Here is a 16,631-nt window from a genome sequence, read left to right on the forward strand (position 1 = left end):
TTTAAAATAAAAGAATTCAGCAACTTTGTTCCCCTCTTTTTAAAAAGCATCATGAACATAAGTCATCTGTTGTATTCAGTAAGAATATATGCACATCCGTTTGTTTTGGTAGGTTTATTAAAAAAAAAGAAAAAAAAAAAGAAAATACACAACATTATAAACACATATTGTTTATGGACAAGTGACTTTTTGCAACACATATTTTTCAAGTACTTTAAAGAAGATGCAAGAGAAGGAAATCAACAGCACTTCGATCCTGTGTGTGAATATCATATGGCACAAGTCTTTTTAAATGGAGGAAGGGAATAACAGGAAAATTCTGTTAAGTATATTATAAACAGTGTGCTACAAAAGCTTGTACTAACAAAGACCACATAAACCTGAGAAATGTCATAGGTAAAGCAAGGCAGTCTAGAACTGGGAGTATCTGAACTAAAAGCGCTGCGTAAGTTTTAAAAAGCAGAATGGAATCGACTGAAACATTCCCCCCATCCCCTTTATCTTCACATTTCTAACTTATGTATATGATTTCCTTAAAATATTAAGTTTCTACAAAATGTACATTCTGTCGCTGATATTCATGGTTAAACCCATAAAACTGTACACATCTGTTTTCATTGCTAACAGTGATTGTAACGGTCAAAAGTGACAACGCTGAGGTCGCAGGCGGACCTGTGAACTTAAAATGTTTATGACTGATTAAAACGTTACATCAAAACTTAACATACAAAGCCCTTAGAAAAATCATTCTTGCACTTCCTTAACAAACTGTCCATTGAAATTGAGACACTCATAACTTCTCAGAGCTCAGGATACAAACGGTTTGACATTTGTAAGAACTGCATGGAGAGTGGTGGGGGGGCGACGGCGGGCCTGCTAAGACACAATAATACATCATGCGGCACCAGCAGGTGACGATCCTGCAGGACACTCGAGGAAAAAGTGAGGATCAATTAAAAAATATGATTCCTGCCATGATACTGACAACATGGTTCAAGCAGATGAGAACGTCAGTCTAGCACTGTGTGAAAGAAGTGGAATGCACTGGCGTTAGCATCCTTCGGGCAGGTAGATACGCCCACACTTTAGGCATATACGTGAAGAGTGAAGACGGCTATACAACAGCACAGATGAGAGAGCATCCAAATTCTCTCAGAAGAGCATGGGGAAGAACGTCTGATGGACCAACCCTTCCTTATTAACTGGAAATTCAACAATAATAAAAACATTATATAAGAAGAAACATTCTCCATCTTTGGGGATCCAAAACCAGGATCAAAAGATTTCATCTCCATAAAAAAACGTGTCCACGTGTGCACATGTGCTATGCAATGTAAACACTACAGGGATTATTTTCCTTTGGGATTTCATTAAGTCAGTGGTGTCTATTAGACTTGAACAGCTTTTTCTTCACTGATGAGGGGGTGAGGTAATGTGTCAGCACTACACGGCACACTTTCTCCGCTCTGGAAGTCTGGATGAAGTTGCAACATGTTTTCAGTCTCTGGAGGCGGAGTCTGGAGTAACATGTTGTCCCTGCGTGCCCCATGAGTCAGTGTCCAACTTGCTGGCTCCTTCAGGGCTTCTAGGCCCTGGGTCTGGCAGGGAGAATGCTGCCCTGGCACCTGTTACACTTTGCCTTGTTTCAGCCGCTCTATGTGGTGGCATAATTTCAGTGCAGGTCCCAGCTTCAGACCCATGTATTTCATGATCATGTCGCTCCGTAGCAACATCAGGGCTTTTCCATCAATCTCCTGTGGAAACATGGAGTAAGACTTGTATTCAGAAAACATGCAGAGAAGCAAATGATCTACAGTAGCCAATAATAACATAGAACTAAACAACTTGTGGTGGTTTTGAGTTGACTCACGTGTTTTCTGAATAGTTCAGCATGTGGAGCCAACGCTGTGGGGTCAGCATCTCTTACAAACTGCATCACCTCTTCAATGGACCAGGAGGAAGGGTTTTTACTGGGCAGCTGCTGACCCTCCCGTTCATACACAGGAGCCTCAGGACCTGTGGTGGAGCTGGCTGCTGCCAGAGAAGAGCAGACACATGACGCATGAGAGCCAGAAGTGAGTATTTATATCCATGTGCTTCCACAGATCAGTACTGTACCTTCAACTCGTCGGAGAGGCTGTGTGGAGGCGAGCTCTGCGGGGTTGGAGGAGAGGCGGCGCATGGGCGTGCTGTTGCCAGGATGGTAGAGGCTGCTGGCCTGAGAGTGGTACTCTGAGGAACTCCGCACTGTTTGAGGACGAGGGGTCATGGAGTTGGAGGCTGAGTCCATGTAGCGCTGCTCCTTTATTAGGCCGTTCTCCTCATGTGGCAGAGTCTCTGCTGGAGAGAGGGAAACACAAGTGACATTCAAATATCATTTTCAGTGAGTCATAACTTTAACACACAACAAATAAACAGAATCTGAACATCCTAACACTTCTGCTTTTTACTGACGCAGCAGTAAAGGAGATTAACCCAGCAGCACACACAACTGATTATAGTCTCACCACTCATTTTAGTGCCAATACTGACAACAGCACTGAGCAAGTAGCTAGGCTAATTGTTTACACACACTGTAGTGTACTAGGAAAATACAATCTGGTGTATTACACAACACACCTGCTGCTCAGCCAAAGCTCTTAAAGGTAAATAAAATTTTAAAGTAGGGAGTGTGTGTGTGTGTGTGTGTGTGTGTGTGTGTGTGTGTGTGTGTGTGTGTGTGTGTGTGTGTGTGTGGGAACATGTTCTGACTACCAAGACAGTCTTTGGATATGAACACAAAGGCTGCAGCCAATGAGCACTGAGAGTTAAAGGACTCCTGAGTGTGTCTCTTCCAGGCTTTACATTATTGCTACTATAGTTTGACTGAGCTGCAGACATCACAGTAACTAAGGCAACACAAAGCCATGTCATCTCTCATCCAAATAGGCTGCTTTTTAAAAATCTTTTCATAAATAAATGCAACTTCAAAAATATCTTTCTGCAACATTGTGTCAGTGTTATATATTATACATTATTATGCTTTTGTTGTTGTTGAGAGACCAACTGCCCACATTTTGGCAAGATCTCTGGATTCTGCTTTTCATATCAGACAGAGCTTTTGTGTTGTGAGGAGGAATCTTTTTTAGAATGTACTGAGGACTCAGCCCTGAGGCTCACTATGGTTGGGTAGATATGAACACAGGCTGCTTGGTAAATTTTGTTTTTATTTGGGATATTTAAATGTTTGATTTAGAATTGGAGGCAGTATAAAGGTTAAATGCACTGAGACATAAATGTCTTTTTTTTGTAGATTTATTCTTGTCAAAGCACACAACTGAAGACATTGTGTTCCAGTATAAAAAGCATTACAGTGACTGAGCTGTACCTTCTGAAGGGTGAGCCTCAGTACGTAAATGTTTCGGAGACAGAGGAGCTGCATACGGCGGAGAGACCCCAGAGAGACTCCGTTTACCCCCCCGAGCCAGAGAGGGAGCGTCCAACGCCTCCTCTTTCACTGCAACACATAAACAAGGAAGGAATCATTTTCAGCACAGAGTATATAACTGCTGAGTGCTACACACAGGATGAACAGACACAATACATTACAAAGTCAAAGTAACCAGCAGAGGAAGATAAGTTCTTTTACTATTATTGTTCTACAGAAATTCCACATGATACAAAACAAAGTCCTGAAAATAGTTTATTTTTTTCCAACTGGAATATTTTAATAGGACTGATGCAGTTCTTAATTTTTGTCTCAGTTTTAATTATTTAAAGAATATGAAATCACTTCCAACTGAGTGCACAGTCATCACCTGACTTGTTCCTGTCATAATCAGCGTAGTGGCTGAACGGCTGGCTGCTGAACAGGTTGTCACATTGCAGGTGACGACACATCGTCTCCAGGAACCGTAGCACAAAGGAAGCACTGGAGGCTGAAGGTAGTTTGACCACACGAACTCCACCATCTGTCCTCACTGGGGAGGGGGACAACACTCATCTGTCACAAAACGGCTTGGCTAGATGTACAGCCATCTGATCAGACGATTTTTCATCTAACAACTTCTAACAGCTGGTGGTGTGTGTATGTGTGTGTCTACCTCTGACAACCTCTCCTCCTCCTGAATGAGTCTGCAGAGCAACGAGCAGGACTTTAGGTTGGTATGCACAGTCTATACACGACTGGACCACCTGCTGGAGCACTGCATTCACTGGCCCCGGGCCAAAGTGGTCAGGCAGACGCTGCATCTGCTTCCTGTCCAGGTGGGGACCACAGTTTCCATGCTTATTCACATACACACACACTGAAACAACACACAAACAAAGTACACATTGAACACATTAGATACTAAGATGATATCTTTGATTTTGAGCAGAGCATGTGATAGTTAATGACCATTAATCCCTACCTGTTGAAACCACAGAGCTGAGACTGGGAGGGCTCTCTTGTGGAACCTGGATGCTGGGCAGCTGCATCGGAGCCTGGAGAATCTTGGACTTTCTCTGAAAGACAAAAGTTCATTTGCAGATTTACTTTAACATAAGGACAACAGAAATACAAAGAATTCATGTGCTGGTTTAAAAATCTCAGAGTTGGGGTTTGTTCAGCGGGGTCTCACCTTGCTTCCAGGTTTTGGTCCTCTCTTCTTGTGGGGCCGGGGTACAAGCTGTGTGGTTTCAGGCACACTTCCATTTTGGGCAGCCGCTGCTTCTGCCACAGCTTTGAGTAGAGCAATGGTCTCGCTCTTGGGCCGACGGCCCCGGACCCCTTTCCTGACAGGCAAAGGGGGCAGAGGGTTGGGGAGTCTGTAGGGGGACTGCATGGACCGCCTGCTGGGCTTGGAGGGTGATGCTGGGAGAGTCTGCAGGTTCTTTGGGAGGTTAACTGTAATAACAGCATCAATGAAGTAAATGAAAATGTGTACTTATACAACATCATGATGACATCATATATAATGTGACATTTTAGTTTTAATAACAGTAAAAACACAGTCATGGAAATGAAAACCAGGAAAAACATGGAGCAGGGATTTAAATTTAACTATGTTTGGATCAACAATACAGTTCAGACATGTACTCTTATCTGTCCAAAGAGAGGTAATAAAAATGAGGAATGGTTTGGTTTCCCATCACTGAGTCTCTCCTGGCTAATTAGGGAGACAAACTGTGTGTCATTATCTCTGGACCCAGTGACCAGCACAGTGTGCTGTGCTGATGTTGGTGGGCGAGATGAAAGTCAGAGCGAAGAGATGGCGCTGTGCCAGTCTGGGTTTTAACAGCAGCATCTCATTACAGCAAATGTCAGGGGAAGTGCTCCAGTTTGTGTCATACACTTCCAATTACTTGATCTTTTATTTTATTTCATTCTGCCTGACGATGCCTTTCACTGACTGTTGAGAAAACAACAGTAGTATTACAGCTGTATTACAACAGTAATTACTCAGCAGTGAGGTTTATTGTACAAGCTGTACTACAGACTAGTTGCCAAGCTTTCTAATAACAACTTAATACATACCAGAGATGTTTTAATGTACAGAATTACAACAACAACATCAATTTCAAAGAATTACACTGCATTTTTCTGCTGGCCAATCAACAGGTCCTGGACAGAGCAGAAGCTCACAGATGGTCTAATGCAAAAACAATTAGCAAAGTATTTGTGCCGTGCTGCTCGGTACAGGATGTCTGGTTCAGTTTGCATTGTGATCCAAATGAATCTAATCCACCTTTAACCATTTTTCAGCAGCAGGAGACATTGTCAGTGTCAGTAGATCTGCCCTTTCTGAGGACATCCAGTTGCTCATCTGGTAGAACGCGTACCATAAAGGTCTTTTATGGTATAGTCTTAACTGCAGCAAACCGGGTTCAAATCTGACCCATGGCCCTTTGCTGCATGTCATTCCCTCTCTCTCTCTCCCTCCCTGACTTTGCTGTCTCTCACTCACTGTGACTGTCAGAATAAAAAAAATAAAAAAATGTGGCCACATTAATCTTTGAAACATGGAACATGAGAATAGAGTGAATATATCTTTATTTCATTATTATATTTTTTATTTCTTAATTATTTGATAACCTTCTGAAGCAATGTACTAACATCTTGTTAGTAGCAATATCAATAATATTGTAGCAATATCATTAATACCTAGATGACTTAGATATGATTTTTTTAAGAAATGTGCCTTTAAGTGAATTTCATCAATGTTAATTGTCATCCAATTTGTACCGAAAACATACTGGACAGTGAGTTCGAAACCGAGGAATGAACCAAAATGTGAGTTTTGTATGATGTTACACCTCTAATAAATACTGAAACTACATTAATCATAACAGCAAGAACATCTCACTCTTGAATGCTCAGACTGTCAGCACAAAGCCTGTTCAACATGTAGGGCTGTCACAGTGGATTATTTCTGTGGTTTCTTTGGCAGTTTATCGCCAATGACACCCCCCGAGAATGACACTATCTATGATCACATAACTAATAAACAAGCTGTACCTTGTACCTGTTTGATCGCTCGCTACAATCTAATCTGAGTTTAGAAATATTTTCACACATCTCATAACATAAAAGATCTGTAAAGCAGTATTTCGCACTGTTGCTTCACTATAGAGCTGCCCGTCCTTGCCCCGCTCTCTCTCACTCCCTCTCTTACTCACACACACTCACATACATACTGACAATGAACCCGTCTGTTGTGGTCGGACTGGCCATTGGGTGCACTGGAAGAAATCCTGCTGATGGACCATTAAAAAATCAATAAAGTTTTTACTGGCCCTGTCAGTCACTGTCAGTCCTCTTTGTGTGTCTGTGTGCTGAGTGAGTGTGTGCCAGGACTGGGCTCGCACAAAACACTATGCTAAATTAGAACCATCAACCCCTCTCTTATCTTCAAACAGAGAAATTACCTCTTCACCCTTTTTATTACTAATGTATATATTGTGTTTGCGAACACCGGTTTACTCAACAAATGAGCACAAGGCCTTGCCAAAAACACAAATGTAAACAAGTAAAAGTGGAACTCACCATGCTGAAAGAAAAAAAAACTCATACCCACACAATGTAACAGCCAATTTACTCAGCTAGTAAATATTTTCTGTTTCTGTATCTACTCAGGATTCCCTAACAGCCCCCACACATACAGCAGAGAGCCAAATAAATCGTCCCCCAAAACGCAGCTCAAGCTTAAAACAAAGCCCACACTGAAAGAGGAGCTGGAGCATGCAGAGCGATCAGCATTAGATGGGGGAGGAGTGGAGAGGAAAGGGTGCCAGGGGAGAGGGTAAGTGTGTGGTTTTCATATCCCATGGGCAGGTAAAAGTACATTTAAAAGAAGACTAAAGCAGGGCTGTAGCAGCAGCTATGTGTCATGTGTTTTGTGGTTGATAATCTTATCCTCTCCATCCAGAGTCTTTTACACAAATGTGGTTGAGCAAATGTCAGAGCCTGGGCTGAGCAGCTTTTATGTAAACATGTCTTCTCCATGTAAACAGGTGTGATATGAGGAACATAAATCCTCTTCCCTTCTTCCCTCCCTTCCTTCTTGTAATTCTGTCTGTTCCATCCCACCCACCTAAACACACATTGACAGGATCTGCAGTTTCACACACAATGCACAGTATGTCTCCTACACGTGTTGGCTGACTGCTCACGACTCTCTTTGTTGCTTAATGTCGCTGCAGTTTATCAAGACGACCATTTTGAAAACACCATGTTACACTTGTTACTAAGCAACCTAACTTTCTTTAGCAGTGCAGCCACTGTGAGGGCTGTAGAAATACATCCATATCTATCCAGAGCCATGTGAACCTGTCCTGTCAGTTTACAAATCCATGCCCACAGATTTACAAAAAGCCAAGGGCACAGATTACAAATCCGTGGGCATGGATAACAAATCCATGAGCACGGTTTATAAACAGGAAAACAATTTCCATGTAGGATAACTTATAAAGTTTAGTTTTTAGTTCAAACTAAAGATTTGTCCAATACCTGCTACTTGCAACTCCTGTGCCAAAACCACCAACACCAACTCAGCTGCAGTCATCATGAACTCCAACACAAACTCTGAAACCATAAACCACCACACCATTCATTCAGATGAACTGTAAATCTGTGTTCCCTTCAAACACAGAAACATTTCCATTCAGAAATGTGAAGTTATGTGTTAGATTACATGAAGATCAGGAAGCTGAATTCATGCTTTCTTTAAGAGCCTGTGTATATTTGACTATGCCAGAGTCTGAGCAACGAGACCAGATGATTAATGCTAATTGTATTTATATTTATCTAGCTGTGGATGCAATTTCCTGGTTGTGGGGGTCAACCACAACTAAATGATTGTGGAAGAAGCATGTATTACAAACAGCAGCATCTGTCTCAAACCTCGCTGTATGTGCAGACTTGTGCTGCCACCTACAGGCTGAAACTCACCACTGTTGCCTGGTGGCTGGAGGCTGTGCTTAGTGAGGGAGCACCAGCCCACGGGGAAGATGTCCCGGGAATCACACTTGCACCAGTAATCAAAGGCACCCCGCCACCCATCGAACATGATAAAGACCTCATCGCCCTTCACTTCCCCGATGGTGGCGGGGCAGATGAGGTATGGGTTCTTCTTGTCCACAGCCTCCAGCTTCATGCCTGGCTTAAAGCTGTTCTGCTGCGGCCTTGGAGGCTCCTGAAAATGAGTGAAATATCCTCAGTGCAACAACTTTTAAATGCACACACTACTAAGATTGATTCTGTTTGTACAACAAAGCTTGTACCTTTTTAAAGGCTGTTGCTGGTGCCATCTCTGCTCCATTTAAGGTTCTCAACAGAAACATGGGCCATGAGGACGCATTCATCCGAAATCCTGGAGGAGAGAATAAAACAAACAAACAAAATTTACTGTTAACACACCATGTGATCGGTTGGATAATTTCCTACATTGCTTGTATTCTGAATGGGTTTAGTGTCACTTTTGTGAGATTTTGGATTGCTATTAACTCTAAAACTAGAACTACCACCTGGCAGTTGTATGCCTCTACCACACAGACTAGTTTCAGGTCCAGATCATATGAAATATTAACCGTGTGTGTGTGTGTGTGTGTGTGTGTGTGTGTGTGTGTGTGTGTGTGTGTGTGTGTGTGTAATCTAGTCATAATTGCTGTGTGAAGTCTTGAGTTATGGCTAAAAAGTACTTTGTGAGGTCACACTGATCTTGACCTTTGAGTCCTAGTGGATATCTGTGCCAAATTTGAAAGGATACCCTCTGAGGAGTTCCTGAGATACTGCATTCACAAGACCAAAATTGTGTTTTGTTAAGTCACTGTGACCTTGAACTTTGATCGTTGCCCACCAAAATCTAATCAGTTCATCCTTAAGTCCAAGTGAATGTTTGTGCCAAATTTGAAGAAATTCCCTAAAGGCGTATCTGAGATATTGTGTTCACAAGAATGAGACAGACGGAAGAACAGACAACTTGAAAACATAAAGCCTCCAGCCATGGCTGTCACCGGCACAGAGGCATAAAAAGTCTAAGAGAATTAATTTCAGATGTGGGATATTTATTAAGCATCGCTGTTATTTATTTTGTGAGGTTGCAAAAATGAACTGTCACATCATTTTAATCAGTGTACATTTACACACACTTAATGGTGATAATAATGGATTTCGATGCCTGTAGGGGCAAACTTTATCAGTCTGCCATCCGTTATTTAGTTTTGTTGGTGGAATTTTATAACCCTGCAGTTATGTGCACAGTAATGGAGCAAGTCCTTTTCCTTTTAATAAATACTCTAGTGCGGTAGATCATTTGTTCTGTATTGCTGAGACTAACAACTGATGTTTTTCCTTTATTAAAAGTGACACCAACAATGTGCTTCCATCCCACCTCCCCTGACGTTCTCACCCAGTGGCGGCTGCAGCATGTCTCCATTCTTCTCACAGGTGCCAATCGGCTGGATGTCGGAGGAGTCTACCAGCCTCCAGAAGTCGTTACTGTTGTCACTTCCATCCAGACGGAGACGCAGACGAACCCCAGTTAAACCCATCACTGTGGCAATACAAACTGAAGTGGAGTTGCGTGGATCGTGGGCTTCAAGCTTCATTCCCACTTTGAAGTCATTAGAGGGCGGGACTCTAGCCTGCAGACAACAGGACAATGTCATACATGCCATTGTTAGAACTTCCCAAATACACTGCAGGAAAATCATTATTCAATCAGCCTATAGCTCCAGTCAGGTCTAAATTGTGTCACCCAACTGGAAAATCTGTGTTATAGCATTTGGTAGAACGTTTACTGCTAGCTGCACAGGACAAATGCATCTGCATGGTTGTAAACTTTCGGGAGGGTGATATAAAGTCATAAATTGAGTGATGAGGGAAATCCAGTTGGTAAGCCACCACCAGCAGAAACTCATGGAACCAGTTACCTCAGTGACAACAGTACTTAAACAACAGACTTAAAAACACTTAAACCTTTAACTGCACTGCTGACAAAAAGCCTCTTTGATTTGCTAATGACTGTCAACAATTACAAAGCATCCTGATTCAGTTTTGACTGTGGTAGTGTGAAGCAGACTTCCAAAAGGAGAGCAAGGAATAAGATAAATACATGGCAACTATTTTATGTACCATTAATATTTTAAGCCTAAAATCCTCCAAATTCTCACCCAATGACTTTACTTAGATTTACACTGAGGAGTGAGACTGGGCTGATCTCCATGCAAATGGGTTCTGTCAAATATTAAATGAACTGAGGACATACCTGACGAAAACAGCTCGGTGGAGCTGGTATAGATGATGTTTCTTTAAGATACTCTTCCCAGCTGAAAGCATCTGAGGAGAAAAGGTTAAATGTTTAGGCTACAAAATACATTTGAGCAATATGCCACAATATCACCTGCTACCTGTCAATGAATTGTGAGGTTATTAAGTGTAAAAACCTCTGGTCACTTTCCAAGTCTCTCTCCGGTCCACTGGTATCAGCCACATTTTAGATTTTTATTACATCAGTATCATGTTTTTTTTGAGTGTGAGTTTTGGCTTTTTTGGAAAGGCAATTGCTCGTATTACATATTGCAAACCTTGGAAAAGAGGCAAGATTCAGCTCTCTAGAACAAATACCATATGAAAGTAAATGTAAAAGTACTCTCTCTCTTGATAATCTAAACTAAAACAGCTATTCTTGTGTTTAACTAAATTAATCTAAAGGAATAAGTCTCCCAAATACTCAAACACTCTAACAAACAAAGGGAAACACCATCACAAAATACCAAATAAAAAGTTCACCTTTACTTGTTGCAGGGGTTGTACCTGTTGGTGGAACTGTTCTTCCTGGTTTCTCTTTCTTGCCATCTTTCTGATCTAAAAATGATGCAGATGATAAAAACTCTTTCATAAATGAATGAAAAAAAAAAGTAGTATAATTAAAGTATCTGTACAATTCCCACTTCCCAAATTAAGTCTTGTCACTTTAGACAAGGGAAAGACCCTGTGTCCAACAGTTTTCACATGTGAAAAATTACAATTACAGTGTAATAACAAATTTAAATGTGTTGACACACTTTATAAATAAGAGTCTGAATGCTGGTAAGAAATATGGATTTCTGAGGAAGTTAACGTCAGGCAATTTGTGAAATACTACAGTGAAACCTGGAGACTGCCATCAGAGCTGGTGACACAAACAATATTTGAATAACAAAATGCCTTCACTAAGCGTTTGAATGCAACAACAATGTGACAAATTAAGCTGTATGTTAAATCAAGCCCATACACACCCACTGTATTGTCACACAGGTATTTTCTCTTATTGTGCTTGATCAGTTTTCCTCAAGGCAGAAGGTGTCAGAATGTACATGCCTTCATTATTTCAATTTATTTTGATGAAATCAAAAACTTTCCTGTGTAACTCTGTCAAAATTTACCTGATCAGAGGTCTGTGAAAACACCTGTGAGGGTGTGCTGGGTATTTAATAAAGAATAAATTGGGACAAATTCATGTTGAAATTGAATGGCTACAAGGGCCCAAATGTCTTCAAAAACAAATTAATAAAAATTCAGGTGAAACCGTTAATTTTATACATAAATCTACTTTTTCTATTTTCAACTATTTTGCCTGTAAAAGCTCTAAAGTCATGAACAACCATCTTCATCAAACACAGTCAAATGAGGACTACTTGCCTTTTAGCTGAGTTTTTCCCATGGTGACTGACAACCAATGGTGACACTCTTATGATGACAATCAAGGTGCAGGAAGTCGACCCAGTGTGCTTGTTTGTCTGTGTAGTTCTGTCCTAAGAATATCAAAGGTGAAATTTATTTGATGTGGAATCCTGCAAAAAACAAAAACACAACAAAACAGTTCTAAAGATTAATTTGTTAAATAGAACAATATAAAATACAAGGGCTATGATGATGAATGCACATGGCATTTGGGGAATTAAGAAATCAGCAGTGTCTGTAGTTGATAAAGCTGCTTGTGGTGTAGTGTCCGGCAACCATGCTGATTGTTTTCTTAAATATTCAGTGTATCATTCCAAACTCATCCTGGGAACCAACATGCAAATGTACATTCAAAGCACTTACAGCACATACTAGGGCTGCAACTTATGATTATTTCCACTGTCAATTTTTCCCTCAATTATCACTTAGTAAATTAAATATCAAATAACAGCAGAAGTGCTCATCACCATTTCCCAGAGTTAAAGATGCCACCTTCAACTTTCTTGTCAGTCCGCAAACCCAACAAGTTTACATTTACAATGATGTAAAACACAGAAAAGCATCTGATCTGATCATTTACAAGGCGTTTTAGCACTAATACATAGAGCTACGGTTGCAGACAACAAAAAATTACTGTAGAGTTTAGTTTTAAAATAATATAGTTGTTACTTGTTATAACTTGTGCAACTTCTTTTAGCTACTGATGCTATGCTATCTTATATCTCAGTGTACTTTGTAAAATGGAAGTTCAAGTTTAACTGTCAGGAGTATCAGTGATATTAAATCAATATATAACTTGACTGAGATAAGACTGAAATAACCTGCAGCAGGGAGCCACTTGAAATCTGAATGTAAGTTAAATAGTGTTGTTGTTAGCAGAGGGAGAATAGACTTCTTCTGACAAGTAAAACACATCAGAGCCTCTTTCATGTGCAGTAGTTTGGTATTCCTGTAATGGACACTCCCACGGAGACAGGACGGCTGTAACAGGGTCTGTTTTTTCGTGGGACTCAACACTGTTACAACAGGCCTGTAGTCTACTGGGACAGCCCATATGACACTGTACTGAACTCAGCGTACAGTCCCTCCGCATTTCCAGATTTCAGTGAAATGGGTTACTACGGACTTCATCACCGATACACTTAGGAAGTAGTGAGCTGGATCACAAGAAAACAAAACAGCTGTCCTACATCTCTTGGCGTATAACACGAAGAAAACAGGACAACGCTTTGTAATCTCAAATCACCTTTTAAAGTAAAAACACAGGCTAACTCCTTATCTTTGACGATAAAATTGGCCATGTTGGATGACTAACGTTATTATAATGAGGCTAACACTGCCGTTTTATGAGCCAAATTAACGTTCACGTTACACTGAGGTACTTGTTTATTACCTACAATAGCTAACGTTATAACTTGATGAAATAGTTGCCTCATTACAAATAAATATGTGCACACTTACCAATGTTTTTCTAGCCAACTAAAACGTTACCTATCAGCGTTAACTGTTAGCAGGTTGGTTATGTCATCTCACATCAGCATTTTAATGTTAACTTGGCTAGTTACACCTAGCTAGCTGAATATCGAGGTAACGTTAAGGATAATTTACTTTATATATAACGGTATACTAAAGTAGCTATTATTTCTATTTCAAATATTGCCTGTTGGCTCTCGGATCTGATGCGTTTAATTAACATAATACTGTTCCAGGTAATAGCCGGGGCCCAATGTTGACAACTGGGAATGCTTGATTTGCTAGCTACCGCTGCTGGCTAATAACTAGGTTGGCTAACCTTAGCGTTAACGTTAACCCTGTGAGAGCAGTTTCTTCCATATTATCAAGGATAATTACACATAACCCGGGTTGTGTAACTTCAACCGACATTCTTCCAAATCTCTATATCATTTATTCTAAGGAACAAACTTACAAGTGCCGTCTGTTTTTCGAGTGAAGATCCACTTTTCTCTATTCGTCAGCTGCCATTTTTTCACGAATGTAGTGTATGCTTACACGCATGTAATTTATGCCAAAGATAGTATTGTACGGACAGCAAAGGCAAAGCAGCGCCTCGGGCTTGAGTCAGTAGGTGTAGTTCAGTAGGCCAATGAGCGCTTGTGTTGCTCACACTGATAGCCAATCAAGCACAGGTTTACTCATTTCATCCAATCAGCGTCTGAAAGACTTGGGCAGTAATGTGGGATTCCAGAAAGTAACAGTAGTTACCATCTTCACTTTCGCTGTTCTTTACAAGGTCTTTCTCATACTGTGGTTCAAAACTGATTGAAAAGTGTCAGTAAATGTGAGAAAAACATGAGAACTGAACTGAGCCACTGACACTGAAACTATAACCACTGACATCATCTTGAACAAATAATTTAAGACTAAGGCTGATATTTTAAGAAGTAATGTGAGGGAGAAAACCACACCACTTAATTATATAACCCAATATATCAGTGTACAATGACAGAGTATTCTTTTTTTTAAATCAAAGCAAATACGTTTTAAACAGAAAATTGTTTTAACTAATAGAGAAGACCAGATAGTATAATTACCACCACATAATATCATTTAAAATAGAATAATACAGATGAAATATAAAATTAAATCCCAAAACGTATTCAAATATAATTCAGAGTAATAATAATAAACAAAAAATGTAGGCAAATTAGAATAAATAATAATAACAACAACAACAAAAAATACAGTGTAAATAAAAACAGTCCATTTAAGGTTAATGAAATTACAATAAGCTAGGTGTAAAAGTGTTACAGCCCGTTCTCAGCTACAATAGGGAGTAGTGCGTCATCACATTTGCCAAACAGCAAAACATGACTCAGAATCATTGTCCCATGTTAGTTTCAAACTCTTGTGTTTTCCCCCACCCACAATTTTCCTAAGAAGTCTAGATTATTCTCACCATCTCAAACATAAGTCACTTCCAGTACTCAAACAGGTTTCAGCACACATGAGGACACCCAAAGTCACCTAAAGCAATAAAATATATACTCAATAAAGGCTTGAGCCTGATGACAAAAAACAATCTGGACCAACTCCAACAGTAAACCACTTACACATAAATGCGTCTGTAATAATAATCTATAATAATAAGTAACTGGGTAAAGATACATATGTATTTTTTCTGCATTTAGTTATTTTCCTTTGGATACTTTAAGTTACGTAGTATTTTTTACTTGTAAGTACTTTCACTTGTAATAGGGTATTTTTCAATTGTAGCAGTGTTACTTATACTTAAATGACAAATGTGAATATCTCCTGCACCTTTGTTCATTTTCAATGGCTCTGCATTTTCCTTTCCTTTGTTCCTTATCCAGTAGGTTACAGGAAATCTGCAGTCAGCAGCTGAAGTCACGCAATGTTATATGTGTATTTCAAATTCATATTTCAAAATATAGGTTTGGTCAAGAAGAAATTCATAATATGAAAAAGACTGAAACACATTCTTTAGTTGAGCACCCAAGCAGGCTTTAAGCTGTGTTTTGGATATACAGTATAAAAACGGTGAAAAATGCAGATCTCTATTGTAATCTACCAAACATAGCAAATACGTATTGTCATTCAATAACAAATGGGTCAGCATGGTAGCTGAGTTGGTTCAGTTAGTCAAGAATTGTTTGACAAAAAGAAGAAGTGTCATCAGTAACATTTAGCCTTTGTGTTAATATGATCTATTATAATCCAGATACTAGTAGGAAAAAGTAGGTAATTCACTATACAATCAGTTAAAGGCTTTTTTACTCAGCGGTGAAGCTGAAGTTTCATGCAGACATACAGAGGGCATTTAACTTCTCTTACAGCAGTTACACCAAATAATATTTAAAGAGCTGCATCATAACCATATATACAGCATATGTACTGTATATATATGTATATATATCGTATATGTGTAGTTCACACATTCACTCTCAAAATAAAACAGAAAACAATGAAAAAGTAGCTATTTTGATATCATTTTTACAATATGATTGTTTATAATGATTACTAACCTGGCAGAGGAGTTATGACAGGTTCCCAAAATTTAGATTATGACATTTCCTCAGGGGGTATTTACTTTAATCCACCCCAGGCTGACAGACTAATGGACGAAAGGGCTGCAACGACTACTCTAGTTCATCTCTTTATTTATCATAGATATCCAAAGAAATCTTACTCCAAGCCACAATATCTGAAACAAACCCACTTTTATTGAGCCCTTATAATATCTGTAATGGATGAAGATAGCTGTTTGTTTCAGTTTTAAGTTCATCCTGTGGGTGGCAGCATCATTTTATATGGGCGCACACACATGGAAAAAGTTATATAGATCCCTCACATTGTTTAGAATGTCATTAGCTCAGATTAGGTCTAAATGGAGTAAAGGGTCATGGATCCAGACACACAGGATCCTATCAGCAGTTTTCTTTTGGCTTTGTGCTCCTGACAATTTAAC

General features: G+C 39.8%; 1 protein-coding gene across 4 annotated transcripts; it reads right to left on the reverse strand.

Moving 5' to 3' along the window:
• Positions 1-154: 154 nt before the first annotated feature.
• Positions 155-14,205, reverse strand: LOC130170938 (sex comb on midleg-like protein 2). 4 transcript variants are annotated; one of them, XM_056378649.1, is made up of 15 exons: positions 14,112-14,205; positions 12,143-12,255; positions 11,252-11,326; positions 10,728-10,798; positions 9,870-10,104; positions 8,743-8,831; positions 8,411-8,654; positions 4,602-4,867; positions 4,392-4,485; positions 4,083-4,286; positions 3,798-3,959; positions 3,368-3,496; positions 2,119-2,340; positions 1,871-2,034; positions 155-1,754 (listed from the first exon to the last, which is right to left on the reverse strand). In XM_056378649.1, exons 2-15 carry the CDS (start codon positions 12,162-12,164, stop codon positions 1,629-1,631), a joined length of 2,103 nt encoding a protein of 700 aa, XP_056234624.1. In that variant the 5' UTR covers positions 12,165-12,255; positions 14,112-14,205; the 3' UTR covers positions 155-1,628. The 4 variants fall into 4 exon arrangements, with proteins under 4 accessions (XP_056234624.1, XP_056234626.1, XP_056234625.1 ...); XM_056378651.1 differs by having other exon boundaries at positions 2,119-2,337; positions 12,143-12,294; positions 14,112-14,199; XM_056378650.1 differs by having other exon boundaries at positions 1,871-2,031; positions 12,143-12,294; positions 14,112-14,199.
• Positions 14,206-16,631: the final 2,426 nt, after the last annotated feature.

Source organism: Seriola aureovittata, chromosome 6 (genome assembly GCF_021018895.1).
Source record: "Seriola aureovittata isolate HTS-2021-v1 ecotype China chromosome 6, ASM2101889v1, whole genome shotgun sequence".
In the NCBI taxonomy this organism is placed as follows: Eukaryota; Metazoa; Chordata; class Actinopteri; order Carangiformes; family Carangidae; genus Seriola; species Seriola aureovittata.